Genomic DNA, 18,917 nt, shown 5'->3' on the forward strand with positions numbered 1-18,917 from the left:
ACCGTTTGCATTTGGCAACAGATTTGGAACTGGGAAGCACACTAATTCCTCCCCAGGAAGAGGTGGTAAGTTTCCATCAAATGTGAAACTTTCAAATATATTACTTTTCAAATATATTCAAGCTTTTTTTTTTTTTCAACATTTAGTTAAAATACCTTTGTACTGCATTGGGTGTTTCAGGCCCCCCAAAAACTACAAAACACAAATTTTGTGTATACTAATATGGGTTCATATGACCTGAAAAAAATGGCTTCAGTGCTGCCCCCCCCCATCTATTAGTCTTTTCTATTAAGGTTCCACTGTATAAATATTGAGTTAGGACAGACAACACAACCATCCGCAAATTTTATTTCAACTAAATTCACGAAGATAAAAAACAAAGGATCATTTCAATTCATTTTGTGAACAGACCATGATGTTTGAGCTAGTTGTCGTTTAAAAAAAAACATACATTCATTTGTATTTTCATTTGACTAAACAAAAATCTTTTTGTTTTTCAATTCTACAACTTATTATGTTTGCTGGAGCAAAGACAGAGAGGCGAAAGAGGAAATTCGATATGGCCAAAGGTGGCCAATCAATTTCTGACTGTAAAAGTTCCAAAGCAGCCACGGCACAACAATGCGTATCCCCCTCCCCCTCCCCCTCCCCCCCAGGAGACGCTCAGCCCACGACCGAAAGCCGCTCGTCGGGAACCGGAGAGGTTGACGAGGGCCCACTTGTTAGCCGGCAGTGATAAACTTTTTACCGCGGCTGCCGAGTGGGGCCGAGGCGGACGGACTCTCCGTTTTTCTCTTTCATTTTCTTTCTTCTTCTTCTCTGGCAAACTGTCTCACGCCCTGCGTTGGCGTTATCTCCGTTAATATAGCGAGCACATGGTGATTGTTTTTAAGTCCACGGCTGCTTCCTCTGCCCTCGCCGCCATTTTGAAAGATGAAGATGTTGTCGGAGGGCGGGTCACGAGGGACTGTGAGGTGGTTGGGGGGGGGGGGCAGCATGCGCAAGCTAGCCGCCGGAGCCACTTCAAATCACGTCCTCGGTTTTGGCGTTTTGGAACTGAACCGGATATCAGCTTGTCGGCTGCTTTTTTGAGTTCCTTCGACTCGGTTCAGGTCCGTCATTCTCAGCAAAGGTTCGAGGTCAAGTTATGGATAAGAAAGTCCAGCAAAATGGTGCAGAAACGCATCTGAGACAATTTGCTGTATTTTTGTATTCGTGCTGTGGGTGATTCTTCCAATGTGACGCACTGAATGAACCTCCACGAGGAAGCCGTTGTCCACATAATGAGCCCAAAATTCCTCGGCTCCGAAAGCTCGTCTTCCTTGGAAACCATTAAATGATTTCGGCGACGCAAAGCCGAAGAGACTGTACGAGCGGTCGGGGCACGTGTTTCCCGCTACGCACTCGCGCCCGACCGAGTTTATACGAGGCATTAGGCGAGGACGGGCCCGCCGATGACAGCGCTCCTCTAATACCTCGGGGTGGGATTTCATCATGTACACTTTGAAGTCCGCGATGACAAAACCGGGTTGGGCCGCGTCAGGATTAGAAAGCCCGGGCCGCTTCGGCTGCCTCCTCCTCCCTCTCGCCCTTGAACGCGCCGCACTCCGGATCCACATCGCTGCTGTTCATCAAGCTATTATTTGCTCTGTCCGTTTTCATTTGGCAAGGAGGGAATCCAAAAATGTAAAACCGAATAATGATTTTGTTGTTTTCTGGACGTTTTTAGTCTTAACACACACAAAAAAAAAGATCTTGCTATTTTTTTGCCATCAATTTTGGGCTTGAAATGGAAAGACACTACAGAATTTGATCTTAAAACATTAATTCCCTTGCGATACTTATATTTTGAATAAATTATAAATATTTTAAACTTTAAACCACACCGCGACCGCACACTTGATTTAAAGCATATCCCCCATGCAAACTCCACATAGGCGGGGGGGGTTGGATTTCAATTCCTGTCCTCAGAACTGTGAGGGCAACGCGCAAACCCACAGGTGTCAAACTCAAGGCCTGGGGGCCAGATCGGGCCCGCTGCATGATTTTATGTGGCCTGCGAAGGCAAATCATGTGTATCAACGTTCATGATTTTTTGTTAAAATCTGTACCAAAATTTCCAATTGTCATTTCCTAAATTAGAACGTTGAGATCTTACAAGCATTTTTATGTTACCAAACAACAATAGTTGAAAACACATTACTCTCGAATTTTGATTCCAAAACGAGTTCATAAATTTCATATGTAAATTTGTTGAGGCGGTTAAAGATTCTTTCACAGTCATAACGGTCCTCCGAGAGGAACAGTAGGGAAAATGTGGCCCGCGACAGAAATGACTGACAAAACCACCGTGCCATTTTCTAAAACAAAGTCCTGTTTTTTCAAAAACATATCAATATCCATGTTTAATGTTTAGTTTGACAAAACTTTAACTGCGAGTGTCAGCAGCTGTTTGAATACAAACGGTGAAAGTGTCACAGACATATCTTCATTATCCTCTGGAAAAGAGCTAAAACCTCGTCTTCATGTACTGCATACTGTGTACTATCTATTATACTGCCCCCTTCTGGCCGAGGTGCCCACCACAGAAGGAGCAGCACAATGCCCATTGAATTAAAAGCAGAAAAATGCACCACTAACTGTTTAATTTATTTATATCCGATTTAATTACTTGATATTTTTACGTATTCTTAAACATTTTCTTTTTGGGGAAAGGGAGACGGGAATGGATCAAGTGCATTTTCATTCATTTTAATGACGAATGTTGATTTGAGATGCAACAAATTGTCCAAACTGAACTTATAAATGAAGGTACAACCTTAATAAATTCAAAATAAATCCGTTGCCCTTTTTTTCCGTTACGTATTTTATTTTTTTTTATGCAAGCCTAAATTGAAATGTAAAACATCGTGCTTTTTTTTTTTTAATTTTTAAATTTGCCAATTGAAAATGAAAAGGGATATTTTCTGGTCTATTACGTGCTTGGCTTGGGAGTTGTTGTTGTCGTCGTCGTCGTGCCCCCCCCCCCCCCCCCCCATTAACATGTCACAGATGATTTGTGCCTTTTGTAGAAGCGCACACAATCACAGCGTCCAGGTCTCCCGGGCTTGGACTTGTTTAAACGGGCGGGCGATATTCGCGAGGGTCCGGCGCGCATCCGTCTTCCCATGCTGATGGAATGATTACACGGCGGCGCCGCGTGTTGGCCGGAGCGCCACAAAATGGGCTTTGTCGAGAGTCTCCGGCGACTGAGGTTGCCGCTGCCCGGTGAGTGACGGATTTATGAAGCTCCCGAGTACGAGATGGGGGAAGATTTGTGTAGCAAAGCACAGATGTTTTTGAGCAAAAAAGGGCTTAACAAAAAGACAATATAAAAGGGATCTCAACGTTTGCTGCAGTGTCTCTCCGAGGATTTATTTCCAGTTGGCTCAAGCTTTGTCCTTCTGTGGTTCTTCAAGGTTTTCTTTTTTTCCATTATACTGCAGTGACAAAAGATTATTTGAAGTCTTTCTGCGCATTTCAACTGCACGCTGGCGGTTAACATAAGCGAGGAGTGTTGAGATAACATTACGGTCGGTATGACACATACCGTGCATTGCCGCATTATGTGCGTGAATAAGAGAGGCGGAGGGGGAAGGGTGAAGCTCCAGGGAGAAGAGATAGCGAGGGTGGACGACTTCAAATACTCGGGGTAAACGATACAGAGCAACGGTGAGTGTGGTGAGGAAGTGAAGAAACGGGTCCAAGCGGGGTGGGACAGTTGGCAGAAGGTGTCTGGTGTTCGATGTGACAGAAGAAAACTGTGAGCAACATGATGAATAGAAAGAGTTAGTGACCGTGATACACGACGCGTAACAAGTTTGCAATACTAGACTTGGGGTTGAAATTTCAGGAAAAATGCAACATGTGGAGCTTCGCCGATGATATAGCGTGTCACCGCTCAATCAACATCTGTTCATATTTAACCAGTATGGCAATAGCGACTAGAATATGAGTGTCACAGAAACATGCAAGAGAGCGTTGTACTTTTAGAGAACATTTGAGTGTAAATCTATTTTGTGAGATGATCAAAATGAATTCTCATGTACACTATTATCTAAATTTAAGATGGTTATATAGCTTGCAATTTACAGTCCTTCTGTTGACAATGTTTATTAAAGTTCCTTATGTTGATTTAGTAGTGTTCTGCTGCTTTCCCTTGAATCATATTTTGAGTATTATAAGAATTTGAGATCATGGTGGAAGTGGGACTGCATCAGGGATCCGCTCTGAGCCCCTTCCTGTTTGCGGTAGCAATGGACAGGCTGATAGATGAGGTTAGACTGGAATCCCTTTGGACTGTAATGTTCGCAGGTGATATTGTGATCTGCAGTGAAAGCAGGGAGCAGGTGGAGGAACAATTAGAAAGATGGAGGCACGCACCGGAAAGGAGAGGAATGAAGATTACCTGAAGTAAAACAGTGCATGAATGGGGGGGAGGTGGGGGAAGAGTGACGCTCTAGGGAGAAGAGATAGCGAGGGTGGACGACTTCAAAGGTGTCTGGTGTTCTATGTGACAGAAGAGTCTCCACTAGGATGAAGGCCAAAGTTTATAAAACAGCGGTGAGGACGGCCATGATGTACAGATTAGAGTCGGTGGCACTGAAGAGACAACAGGAAGCAGAGTTGGAGGTAGCAGAAATGAAGATGTTGCGGTCCTCGCTTGGAGTGAACAGGTTGGATAGGATTAGAAATGAGCCCATTAGAGGGAGAGCCAAAGTTGGATGTTTTGGAGACAAGATTCAAGAGAGCAGACTTCGATGGTTTGGGCATGTTCCGAGGCGAGAGAGTGAGTATCTTGGTAGAAGGGTGCTGAGGATGGAGCTGCCAAGGAAGAGAGAGCAAGAGGAAGACCATAGAAAAGGTTGATGGATGTTGTGAGGGAGGAGATGAGGACAGTTAGAGAGGAAGATGCACGAGATAGGCTTTGATAGGAGAGGAAATGGACCCACCTTGACCACGCATCAGAACACTCACTCAACAAAGTTCTGCACTGAGGGTGCCAAGTAGGCTCCAGTGCGAGTGTGAATTTGCCCTCAAAGTATTCATTGTTTTGCTCGAGAAGGGTCCCCACGTAGCTGAATGTTATCATCAAGAAATAGAAAACAGGAAGACAAAAAGGACTTTCTCATCACTGGTTCCGATCATTCTTCGCGCTTATCGGATAAATAGATTTGATGTCAATCGGGGCCGCCTTGAGCTAATGCTTGCTCTCCATACTCGCCGAAGAAATTTTCCCCTGCCCAGTGGCCAGGAATGTAACAGCAGTCACTCCAAGGCAGCGGTTGCTGGTGTGGGATTGTTGAGATCAAACTCGAGGTGTATTGAAATTAAAAACTCATAAATAAAGACCCCAAAGAGGCTCTTCTGCCTACAGCATGCAAATATTGTCATGTCATCACAGCCCGCTGTGCGACTAAATCTTTAATTAATTCACGAAACAGCTGGAGCAGGGACGGAGAATTGGATTTGGGATTTTTAATTTGCGGCAGCGGTGACAGCTCTAATGACGAAGCCCCGTTATCCACCTCCCCACCAAGTAATTTATAGCTGTAAGTGCGAACAAGCAAACTTTTGCCGCCCTACGGTGAACTCCTGCTATTTAGGGAGGATTGGGAGCGAGCCCCGCTGCCAGTTGCGAAAAGGCAGAGAGGCTCATAAAGCATCAACGTCGTGCGTTTGGAATGTGCGCAACCATCAAGCCGTGTCACGTAAAAAAACTAAATTCAGTGGTGAAATCATCCATGCTGATCCGAGGTCAGATCACAGGGGCAGTAACTTTAGCAGGGACACCCTGACTTCCCTTCCCCCAGCCACTTCATCCGGCTCTTCTCGAGGATTCCCGAGGCCAGCCGAGAGATCTGATCTCTCCAGCGTGTCCTGGGTCGTCCCCAGGGTCTCCTCCCGGTGGGAAGTTCCCAGAAAACCTCACCCGGGAAGCATCTGATTCAGATGCCCCAGCCACCTCATCTGGCTCCTCTCAATTCGGAGGCGCTGCGACACAAAACAAAGCACCTTCGAAAAGCAAATATGCCAGGGTTGGCCTTGCTAGCAGACGGACTCCAGCTGCAGAGCCGGGCGACGTGCAGAGGACTTTATCTGTTGCCGTGACAGTTAGTCTGCCAGTTACGCCTCAGAGTACAAATACTGTAGACTCCCCCGTCTCAAACAAATTACCCAGCCAACGGAAGGAGACTGAACGTTCTAACTTAATACTGATTATGTAACAAAGTGGAAAGAGCGAATAAAGGAATTTAATCCATATCTATTGCAGAACAGCGGTGAGATGTGCTGTAGGTGTGTCATAAGAATTTAAGGTGGAGGTGGGACTGCATCGGGGATCCGCGCTGAGCCCCTTCCTGTTTGCGGTAGTAATGGATAGGCTGACAGACGCGGTTAGACTGGAATCCCTTCGGACTATGATGTTTGCAGGTGATATTCTGATCTGCAGTGAAAGCTGGGAAAGGGTGGAAGAACAATTGGAAAGATGGAGGCACGCACTGGAAAAAAGAGGAATGAAGATTAGCTGAAGTAAAACAGAATATATGCGCGTGAATGAGAGGTGGCGGAGGAGGAGGAGTGAAGCTCCCGGGAGAAGAGATAGCGAGGGTGGACGACTTCAAAGAGAGGAAGATGCACGAGATAGGCTGAGATGGAAAAAGATGACACGCTGTTGCGACCCCTCACGGGACAAGCTGAAAGGAAAAGAAGAAGAAGACTATAAAAAATCATTATGGGCTGTTTTCATTAATAAAATGCCCTAAAATGGTTCGCAATATGGGAAACTGGTTTGAAACTTGGCCTAGAGCGAAATGCATCAAGAAACATCCGTCCATCCGTTATATGAGCTGCTTATCCTTACAAAGGAGTGCCGAAGCCTATCCCAGCTATCTTTGGGCAGGAGGCGGGGCGCACCTCGTGACGAGCAAAGCGGCGTAGGGTAGGACCCAAATGCAGGACTCCGCTGGCTCGACATGGTTTTTGAGGGTGGTTTAATTCCTGGCAGAGGTCATACACAGGTAAGCAGTCCAAACCAAGGCTGTTGCATTTTTTTTCTTGTTTTTTTTTTTTTTTTTTTTTTTTAATTTTAAAGTGTGCGCACGTACCATTACAAATAATTTTGAGATATGTTTTTTAAAGGCCAGCTTTGTTGACTTGTTGGAAGAAATATATTCCTCCTCATTTCCCTTCCTTTTTTTCTCGTCTTTCAAGCTTGTATTTTGCCGTGTGCGCGTGTACGTGGGGAGGCGGGGTGGGTGCGGGGGGGGGGGGGGTACCGACAGCAGAGCAAATTTGCATGACATTTACTCGCCAAGCCGATGAAGGACACGATGAAAAAGACCTCGCTGGCATCTTGAGTGCGACGGCTTCATTTTTTTTTTTCGCCGTGAGCTGCGGCGTTGCCGTGGAGACGGGGTCCGTAGCGGCGATTATGACATCGCCGCGTTTTTCAGCCTATCATCAGGAGTTAAATGTCGCCCCCCCCCCCAGCCTCCCACCACCATCCTTGAAGGTTTCATTGTCTTCGCAGGACTTTTGAGTGTTTTGCGTGCGAGCGCGACGGCCGCTCGTGACTTTGATCCGCGCGCGGAATTTAAATGGGCGCCTCGCGGCTGCGCCCCAAATGACCAAACCGCGAGCGTCGAGGAGCAACCTTGACGCTCGCCGTCCCGCCGCGTGAGCTTCATTAGGGAGCCTGATGTATCGGACGTGCCGTAATGAGCAAACAACAGTTTGCTGGCCCAGCGTGCCCGTTGTCAGGTGTCGAATTCAACTGTGCGCGTTCGTTACTGTGCCCCTAACAGAGCTTGCAAAAATGATCCCGACGCAACGCATCAGTCTGCTACAGTGGAGCCTTTAATACGATGATTCCCACCCACCGCGCTGCAGCACATTAGTCTGCCTTGAGAGATCATCAAGTGTGCCATGCGAAATTATCCTTTTTTTTTTTTAAACTGTGATGGTCCTAAAAGGTTCATGTATTTACCACAAAATAGTGCATTTTTATCATCTATCTTAATAAGCGACATTCAGTGACAGTTTGAACCATGAAATTCTAAGGCCGGAATAGTACAATGAACCTATTTGCATCAGTTGCTGTTCAAGCAGTAGTCCCACGTCGCAGTTTACTTTTTACATTTTTTTTTTTAAAAGAAAATCTATCTGCCATTTTTGGCTGAAAAACGCACCAGTTTTTATTTTATAAAGTCCCACAGGATGCCACCAAAGGCCCATCTAAAGTAAAACATAAATTGGCTTAAAGGTCAAGTGTCATCCCTATAAACATTCTAAAATAGATATTGTAATGAAAAATACATATAACATGATTCACTTCAATGTCTATACGAAAAAATAAATATGAGCAGAGAGCGAGTCATCCACGCGCAAAGTTGCAAAGTGGTAGCCATATTGGTTGCCGTGACGTCACACTGCAACATTCACCTTTGAATACACCCTTTCCGACGCCCCTACTGACACAGAACCGCTTTTTGATTTGATATGATTTTTTTTTTTTTTTACGACCCGATCATCACGGCCAAACTTCATGCGGCCAAACCGCCTCCCTGTCCAATCTACCGCTGGCGAGCGACGACGACAGTGCGGCCAAACCGCCTCCCCCTCCGATCCACCTCCATTGGGGAGATGAGCCGCCGCAGCCCAGCGCCACGACGAGCCACCCTGGCGGCGCCGTGTCCGCTGTTCACGGCCTCGGCCGGGGTGGCACATTGACTCATTTAGCACCCTGGATTTATGGATTACGTCCTCCTCCTCCCCCAGTTATTATTATTTTTTGGTAGCTGTATACACACCTACCTGTCAATTCTCGTCCTTTGCACCCGCGCAATCCATTTTTCACGACGTACCGGGTCTTTTGGAAACTTATGAAGGGTAAATCCATCCTCCCGAGCGTTCGAGCAATATCCAGCAATGCAACGAGCCGGCATTTTGGCTAACACGAAGGAACAACGAGCTACCTTCCTGCAGGAAAAACTAATAGATTTTTTCATTAATAACATACTAAAAATCATGCATTTCATGACAGTGGACCTTTATTGGTGTTAAGGAAGTAGTCTTGCCTTCACGATTATTGTTTCAAAATTCTGATTCAGAATGTTTATTACCACTCAGTTCAAACGAAACATCAAACAAAGAGAATTACACGTGTATTTTAAGTCACCACATCGGTCTGCCTTAAAGTCCGCTCGCTTAATACTGCCACGTAGAGTAATTGCAAACTTCACAAATGGGCTCACGAATAGCATCGGCGTCACGGCATTTGTCACCGCAGGGGTCGCCAACCTTTTTGAGGCCGTGGACCACTTTGTGAGCACCGATAGTCTGAAGGGCGACATAACCCGTTTGCGGCAAACTTCCTGAAATAAAACTCCACTGATCATCGCTCTTTAATAGTCATCATAACAAAAAGAATAGCAGTATTAGTAACACTATTTGAAGAGACTCCTCACATCCATCCATCAATTTTCTTTGCCGCTTATCCTCACAAGGGTCGCGGGGAGTGCTGGGGCCTATCCCAGCTGTCAACGGGCACGAGGCGGGATACACCCTGAACTGGTTGCCAGCCAATCGCAGGGCACATAGACACAAACAGCTGCACTCAGAATCACACCTACGGGCAATTTAGAGTGTCCAATTAATGTTGCATGTTTTTGGGATGTGGGAGGAAACCGGAGCGCCCGGAGAAAACCCACGCAGACACGGGGGGAACATGCAAACTCCACACACGCTGGTCCGGGATTGAACCCGGAACCTCAGAACTGTGAGGCCAACGCTTTCCAGCCGATCCCACCGTGCCGCTATGTAAAAAATGAATAATGTTACTACAGCTTGCTCACTGTGGAAGCTGGGAAAGACTCCCTTTCACCTGCGACCCGAATGACGACAAGAAGCCAAAATTCATTGCTAGTCGCGTCACTCTACGCGGAAAACACGAGACGCCGCCATACCAAATGTTCCGTGCTTGCCGCATCCAAGCTTTGAATGCGAGCGTTTTCTGGAATGTTGACTCGGTCTCCAAGGCGACGGCGGCGGCACCGTCGGAGGGGCTGCGGGTGCCGGCACCACTCAATTACCACTTGATAAAGGGTGGAAATTTTCTATTAGTGCTTGTTAGGGCGTGTAAAGAATCTTGTTGTGTGGAACCGGAGGGGCTATGTGATGCTGGTGTGTGACGACAATTTGAAAATGAAGCAGAATGCAACATGCAATATTGCCAATATATTACTATATACTAACATTTCTGTAATGATGTCATTGCAAAAACCTGAAACAACGAAGTGGAATCATGGATGACAAACGTTATTTTTCGCCCATCCATCCATTTTCCGAGCTGCTTATCCTCACAAGGGTCACGTCGCGACTCTGCACAGAGATGTAGCTCGCTGTAATTCCAAAATCAATCCCCAGACCGCTTTGAATGGGAAAAAATACAGATGCCGCCCCCTACTGGCTACGCGCCGTTGCGACATGACCCGGTGCCAGTTTTTGATGTCATTCGCACATGCGGTTGCCCTCCAACAAGGCTGGCGTGTCATCAGTTATTTAGAGGATAACAAAGTCCTTAGCAAAGGCCCATCGGAAGCTTTGAACCGAATCGAATTGGGGGGCGTCAGAGCCAGCGCCAACGTGTGTGTCCCTTTGATAAAATGCAGCGAGACAGCTTGGAAACAAATGAAGAAGAAGAAGGAGGGGGGGTTGGGAGAGAAAAAAGAAGAAGAAGAAAAGCGCGCGGTGATGTGATGTATGAGAAATCAATATTGATTTTGTCTCCTGTAGCTTGAAGCTGCCATCCACAATCCTGTTCACTGTGCAATGTTGGGCTTCTCGGCAGCCAGCACATCCTTACCTCAAGGCTTTCTCTGGGTGAGTAACGTGCGCACGCACGCACACACAAGCGTACCGCGGCGTACACTGGCACGCTCGACGAAAATAAACCAGAATCGGTGATGAGAGAGAGAGGGAAAAGAAAAAGAATCCACTTTTTTACTGTTCTCCCTAATCCTTACAGCAGTAAAAACGCGACTTTTTCCACGCTCATTTGCATTTCAATTTGAAGAACAGAATCCGAAGTAGAACGGCACCTCGACTTGCGAGTGACCCGTCTTGGGAAGTTTTACAGCTGTGAGTCATTGCCTAGGCCAGTTTTGTTTTGCTATGACTTGGAAGCTCGATGGTGGCAGCCAAGTTCACAGCAAGCGGCAGATTTGCGGACTGAAAATTCTTTCAAAAAGACGACGCGTGCTCGTTTCAAGCTGTTTATTGCCACTGCAAGGTGAAGTTGACAAAGTAAACAGAACAGAAATATAAAAGTGAGCTAGCGTGATGCTAACAGTGTAAAACAACATTGCCAGGGTAACGGCTAGCTAGCATTGATGTCACGTTAAGATTAAGGGTTAATTTCAAGGTACCGTTTGTACTTTAAATATTTTCCTGTCTGGATTACAGTATTTTCCTACATTTAGTCACAAAAGTTGAAAAGAAGTACTTGTACAGGTGAAAGAGTAAGGGTAAACGAGCTGTGAATGCGCATCGGTAAAAGAAGAACTGCTAGTGGGCTCTTTAAGACATCGGGGGAGTGATAATCAAAGCTTCGCTTCAAACTGCTGTTTATTGCCACTGCAAGGTGAGGTTGACAAAGTAAACATAAAACAAAAACGATTACTCGTTATGTCTTTAAAACACCCGCAACAATTTGTGCTCATATAAAAGTGAGCAAGCGTGATGCTAACAGTGCAAAACAACATTGCCGGGGTAACGAAGCTCGCTAGCATTTGCACTATACATATTTTCCTGTCTGGATTACAGTATTTTCCTACATTACATTTTTCCTACATTTAGTCACAAAATTGAAAAGAAGTGCTGTGAATGCGCATCGGTAAAAGAAGAACCGCTAGTGGCCTCTGTTTAAGACATCGGGGGAGTGAGAATCACGTACCGATAGCGATATTATTGTTTCTCCTCAATAGCTAAGTTTCTTCTTTTCCTTTCGGCTTGTCACGTTAGGGGTCGCCACAGCGTGTCATCTTTTGCCATCTTAGCCTATCTCCTGCATCTTCCTCTCTAACCCCAACTGCCCTCATGTCTTCCCTCACCACATCCATAAACCTTCTCTTTGGTCTTCCTCTCGCTCTTTTGCCTGGGAGCTCCATCCTCAGCATCCTTCTGCCAATATACTCACTCTCTCGCCTCTGAACATGTCCAAACCATCGAAGTCTGCTCTCTCGAACCTTGTCTCCAAAACATCCAACTTTGGCTGTCCCTCTAATGAGCTCATTTCTGATCCTATCCAACCTCTGGTCACTCCGAAGGAGAACCTCAACATCTTCATTTCTGCCACCTCCAGTTCTGCTTTCTTCTTGTTTCTTCAGTGCCACCGTCTCTAATCCGTACATCATGGCCGGCCTCACCACTGTTTTGTAAACTTTGCCCTTCATCCTAGCAGAGACTCTTCTGTCACATAACACACCAGACACCTTTCGCCAGCTGTTCCTGCCCGCTTGGACCCGTTTCTTCACTTCCTGACCACACTCTCCATTGCTCTGGATTGTTGACCCCAAGTATTTGAAGTAATCCACCCTCGCCATCTCTTCTCCCTGTAGCCTCACTCTTCCCCCTCCACTTTTCTCATTCACGCACATATATTCTGTTTTACTTCGGCTAATCTTCATTCCTCTCCTTTCCAGTGCATTTCTCCATCTTTCTAATTGTTCCTCTGCATGCTCCCTGCTTTCACTGCAGATCACAATATCATCTGCGAACATCATGGTCCAAGGGGATTCCAGTCTAACCTCATCTGTCAGCCTATCCATTACCACTGCAAACAGGAAGGGGCTCAGAGCTGATCCCTGATGCAGTCCCACCTCCACCTTAAATTCCTCTGTCACACCTAAGGCACACCTCACCATTGTTCTGCTACCATCATACATGTCCTGTACTATTTTAACATACTTCTCTGCCACACCAGACTGACGCATGCAGTACCACAGTTCCTCTCTTGGTACTCTGTCATAGGCTTTCTCTAGATCCACAAAGACACAATGTAGCTCCTTCTGACCTTCTCTGTACTTTTCCACGAGCATCCTCAATGCAAATAATGCATCTGTGGTACTCTTTCTAGGCATGAAACCATACTGTTGCTCGCAGATACTTACTTCTGTCCTGAGTCTAGCCTCCACTACTCTTTCCCATAACTTCATTGTGTGGCTCATCAACTTTATTCCTCTATAGTTCCCACAGCTCTGAACATCCCCTTTGTTCTTAAAAATGGGAACTAGAACACTTTTCCTCCATTCTTCAGGCATCTTTTCGCCCGCTAGTATTCTGTTGAATAAGTTGGTCAAAAACTCCACAGCCATCTCTCCAAATTGCTTCCATACCTCTACCGGTATGTCATCAGGACCAACTGCCTTCCCATTTTTCATCCTTTGTAATGCCTTTCTGACTTCCCCCTTAGTAATCATTTCCACTTCCTGGTCCTTCACTCTTGCCTCTTCAACTCTTCCTTCTCTCTCATTTTCTTCATTCATCAACTTCTCAAAGTATTCTTTCCATCTATTTAGCACACTACCGGCACCAGTCAACACATTTCCATCTCTATCCTTAATCACCCTAACCTGCCGCACATCCTTCCCATCTCTATCCCTCTGTCTGGCCAACCTGTAGAGATCCTTTTCTCCTTCTTTCGTGTCTAACCTGGTGTACATGTCTTCATATGCCTCTTGTTTAGCCTTTGCCACCTCTACCTTTGCCCTACGTCGCATCTCGATGTACTCCTTTCGCCTCTCCTCAGTCCTCTCAGTATCCCACTTCTTCTTCGCTAATCTCTTTCCTTGTATGACTCCCTGTATTTTGGGGTTCCACCACCAAGTCTCCTTCTCCCCTTTCCTACCAGATGACACACCAAGTACTCTCCTGCCTGTCTCTCTGATCACCTTGGCTGTCGTCGTCCAGTCTTCCGGGAGCTTCGGTTGTCCATCGAGAGCCTGTCTCACCTCTTTCCGGAAGGCCGCACAACATTCTTCCTTTCTCAGCTTCCACCACATGGTTCTCTGCTCTACCTTTGTCTTCTTAATCTTCCTACCCACCACCAGAATCATCCTACACACTACCATCCTATGCTGTCGAGCTACACTCTCCCCTACCACTACTTTACAGTCAGTAACCTCCTTCAGATTACATCGTCTGCACAAAATATGATCTACCTGCGTGGTTCTACCTCCGCTCTTGTAGGTCACTATATGTTCCTCCCTCTTCTGGAAATAAGTGTTCACGACAGCCATCTCCATCCTTTTTGCAAAGTCCACCACCATCTGCCCTTCAAAGTTCCTTTCCTGGATGCCGTACTTACCCATCACTTCTTCATCGCCCCTGTTTCCTTTACCAATATGTCCATTACAATCTGCACCAATCACAACTCTCTCGCTGTCTGGGATGCTCAGAACTACTTCTAGTTCCTTCCAGAATTTCTCTTTCAACTCTAGGTCACATCCTACCTGTGGTGCATAGCCGCTAACCACATTATACATGACACCCTCAATTTCAAATTTTAGTCTCATCACTCGATCTGATACTCTTTTCACCTCCAAGACATTCTTAGCCAGCTCTTCCTTTAAAATAACCCCTACTCCATTTCTCTTCCCATCTACTCCGTGGTAGAATAATTTAAACCCTGCTCCTAAACTTCTAGCCTTACTACCTTTCCACTTGCTCTCTTGGATGCACAGAATATCAACCTTTCTCCTAATCATCATGTCAACCAACTCCTGAGCTTTTCCTGTCATAGTCCCAACATTCAAAGTCCCTACACACAGTCATGGGGTCTGTGCATGCCTCTTTTTCTTCTCACGCTGGATCCGGTTTCCTCCTCTTCTTTGTCTTCGACCCACAGTAGCTGAATTTCCACCGACACCCTGCAGGTTAGCAGTGCCGGGGGCGGGCGTTGTTAACCCGGGCCACGACCGATCCGGTATGGGATTCTTTAGATGAACGCTCATATTTGTTTGGCACAGTTTTTACGCCGGATGCCCTTCCTGACGCAACCCTCTGCATTTATCCAGGCTTGGGACCGGCCTACAAATTGCACTGGTTTGTGCCCCCATAGGGCTGCATTCCTCAATAGCTAAGTTTATTGTACATTAAAAAAAAAAACAACTGCAAGCAATGGGTAAGATTGGCTTTTTTTACTGTTCACATTTTTACAATGCGCATCTAGTACACGTTTGTGTCTGTGAGGGGCGTGGCTTAGCTCAGAGATGGATGTGGGAGGGGCAAGTGGAGCGAGGCTACGTTGAAATGTATGCGTGCCGTTTTACAACTGCAAACTTTACATTTAATTTAAGATTGAAGTCAGAAGATTAACGTTGTAGTATTATCATCTATGTTAGTTGCTAGGAAACTGTGAAGTGGTGTAAAAAACAAAAAAAAAACAAGTAAGTTGTAGGGATGTGCTGCAGTCTTGCATGCACTGCACACGAGCACATACCACAATGCAGGAGAACTTGTGGGAGTTCAGATGAAGCTGCCTGGAAAGAAAAGGAAATTTTGCAGTATTTATTTTTGGAGTGTTTGTGGTGGGCGGGTGGGCGGGCAGCTGATCAGGTAATCCGCTTTTGGCCCAGAAAGTGGCTAAAGCTAGCGTAGGCCAGCCAAGAGAGAAAGCACAGATCAGCGTCCTCAGTCTGATGGCTTTTGTGGAACTAAGGATGTTTACATCATCTCAAAATGTTGCCACTTTTAAACACACTTGCTAACTTCAACTTATTTTATTCACTTGAAAGTCCACAATTTGCTACACGGGTGCCAGGAATCTCCTTTTAAATTAAATATTATCTTTTAAATGTTCTGACTAATGGGTTGACTGCAGTGTGCAATCTCACTCTTAACTTTTCCGCTCACGTGCCCCCCCTTGCAGCCATTAGAAAAAAATACACAAATTAGCCGCATCACCGCATGAACCGCAGGGTTGAAAGCGTGTGAAAAAAGTCACGGCCCATAGGCCGGAATTTACGGTAACCTTCATAGGAAGCAAAATTTTCACTTTTACTGGTATTATCCCATTATTGGCAAACAAATATGTCACATTTGTCAATAGGAGTGGCAAAACAATCAAAATATTAGGTGCAATTTCAACGGGAGCCAAAGTAATCGTGCACAAAATATTAAAACCCCAAAATACAGAAATACTCCAAGACATATAAAAATATTAAACAACTTACAAATGTTAAAACAATTAGTAAAATCCCATTTGGAGCACACAAGTACTTAAAAAAAATGACATATTAAAACAAAAATTGTCCATTTTTATGTGAAACCTACCAAAGTTTTGCAAAAACCTAGCTAAATAAACCAATTTTTTAAATGAATTCACAATTTACCGGTCATAAACCCAGTAAAAAACAAGATACCCTAATTCTCGGCCTACAAGCACCTGCTTTCAAGCCTCATCGAGTACATTTGTAAAGGAAATACTATTCGGTACATACATACGCCGCAGCTGTGGAAAAGCTGCAAGTGCCCAAATTGAAACCCGCATTGAAACACGAGATATTTATACAGATAGTTTAACGCTGGCGTGGTGCTAACACTAGTGCTAATGCTAGCGAAGCGCTAAAGCTTGCGCTAATGCTTATGCTAACAGCGCCGGTTAAAAAAAAAAACTTATCGGTAAATATAACTGAGAAACTCCAGTACACAGCAGCAACACGCTAGCACAGCGCTAACACGGCCGGTAAAAGTCACTTCCTTGGCACATATATTCCACCGGTCTCACTCTTACCTTTTCCGTTCGAGTGCCCCTTTTGCGGGCGTTAGAAAAATTGCACAAATTAGCCGCATTACCGCATAAACCGCAGGGTTGAAAGCGTGTGGAAAACAGTCGCGGCTTGTAGGCCGGAAATTACGGTTGAAAAAAAAAAATTTCAAAGTCAGTAAATGACGTCACCTCTCGTCAGTTCTGCTGTTAAATATTGTCCGAAACGTTGTGCATGATCAGTTGGACGTGAACAAAGATGAGCAGGACAAGAAAAGGGAAGGAAAAAGTGGTAATTTGATGGAATTGGACATTTTCCTCCCAATCTGCCGGCGATTGTCCATTAGAACCCTTCAGCTTCACATTGATTTCATCTGTTGCACGGTTCTGTTTCTTTATGTCGAGCGGGTCTGCGTGCTTCTGTTTTCTCTTGTTGCACCGACAGCAATTGACTCTTCTATTATATTCATAAAAAAAAAAAACAACTGTGTTGCCAGGTCAAAGAACTGTTAACCTCTCCCGGCGTTTACCAGAGAGAAATACGAGGGTGCGCGAAAGGTCGTCACTCTTTACGGGCCGCGTTGTTTCCCGAAATGCGCCTTATTTTGTTTATCGATTCCTAACCAGGCCGCCGTGGGGACGCGCAGACTCTCGTGCACGTTGACGCTCGATAACTCGGAAGCCTCCCCCTCGCCGTCCGTTGCTCGCTTGCGGAATCAACGAGCGATATGAACGGAGGCCTGAACTTTCAATAATGAGGCGCTTCCGTCTGACCTCTGCTGGGAATTGCAGCTGCTCTGGCTGGTCCTCGTAGTCGCTGATGATTCAGAGATCAATATTGACCTTCAATCACCTGCAATGGCCTTGCCTTGCTGTTTTGAAATAGTGCAAATGTCCGCCAAATTGTTGTTCACAAATTCACCATTTTGCAGTCTTGCGGGTTTCGAGGGTGCTCAAATGCTTGAACCAGGTGGGTTGTCGCCCAGAACGTTTTTTGTTTTTTTATTTTAGCTAGCCGACGCCGTGCACATTAGAAATAAACGCGAGTACTGTAATTTCCGGCCTATAAACCGCAACTTATTTCACACCCTTTCAACCCTGCGGTTTATGCGGTTTGACGGCTAATTTGTGCATTTTTTCTGACGGCCGCAAGGGGGCACCCGAGCAGAAAAGGTAAGAGTGAGACAGGTGGAGTATATGTGACGAGAAAGTGACTTTTACCGGTCCGGCCCTGTTAGCGCTGTGCTAGCGTGTTAATATGTGTCTCAGTGATTTTTACCGGTATGTTTTTTTTTTTTTTTTTTTTTTAACGGGCCCTGTTAGCACAGCGTTAGCGCGGCGCTAGCGTTAGCGATAGCGCTAGCGCTAGTGCAACGCTAGTGTTAGCATTAGCATGGCGGCGCTAGCGTTAAACTCTCTGTGTACCGTCTTTCTTTGTAAATATCTCGTGTTTGAATGTGGGTTTCAATGTGGGCACTTGTGGCTTTTACACAGCTGCGGCGTATGTATGTACCAAACGGTATTTCCTTTACAAATGTACTGGGTGAGGCTTATAACCAGATGTGCTCTGTAGGCCGGGAATTACGGTAGATTTAATTGACAGTCACTAAAGGCCGCGACACGCTCACTCATTAATATACAGTCGGCCTTTGCTGTTTGCGGGGGGTTGACCGAATATTTGAAAATAAGTGACGCTTCTCTAAAAGTAATTATTAATCCCCCTATTAATAGTTTAAAATGTAAATGCACTCCTGACCATCTTATCTTTGCCCGTCAATCACAAATCTAGCACTGCTAATGTTAAATTTGCGGTTGCTGAGCAAGCAGCTGTGCCTGTAGGCGGGACTTTTACAAAACCACAAAAACGACCTTCTTCCCCTCCAAGGCAAATGTTTACAGCAGGGGTCTCAAACTGGCGGCCCGCAAGATATTTTGTGGGCCCCGCCTTAATATGAAAGTTAAGTTTTCATGTAATTTTTTTATGAATGGGACTTCTACAGTGTTGTGTGCAGAACAGATGAACCTACCAGTCTTGGCGGGCTGGGTGTGTGTCTGTGCGACATCAACAGGTGTGACGGTCTGAGCGCTCCCCCGTGCTGAAAAGTCTCCTTGT

The 18,917-nt window shown here is 45.6% G+C and overlaps 1 protein-coding gene across 3 annotated transcripts in view; it reads left to right on the plus strand.

Moving 5' to 3' along the window:
• arhgef10la (Rho guanine nucleotide exchange factor (GEF) 10-like a) overlaps positions 1-18,917 on the plus strand; it is a 157,120-nt gene that overhangs the window by 103,742 nt on the left and 34,461 nt on the right. For all 3 annotated transcript variants that reach the window (XM_061832610.1, XM_061832611.1, XM_061832612.1), the window contains one exon: positions 10,834-10,920. In XM_061832610.1, the coding sequence (XP_061688594.1) occupies positions 10,834-10,920 (87 nt within the window). The remainder of the gene's footprint in view (positions 1-10,833; positions 10,921-18,917) is intronic.

This window comes from Syngnathoides biaculeatus, chromosome 10 (genome assembly GCF_019802595.1).
Source record: "Syngnathoides biaculeatus isolate LvHL_M chromosome 10, ASM1980259v1, whole genome shotgun sequence".
NCBI lineage: Eukaryota > Metazoa > Chordata > Actinopteri > Syngnathiformes > Syngnathidae > Syngnathoides > Syngnathoides biaculeatus.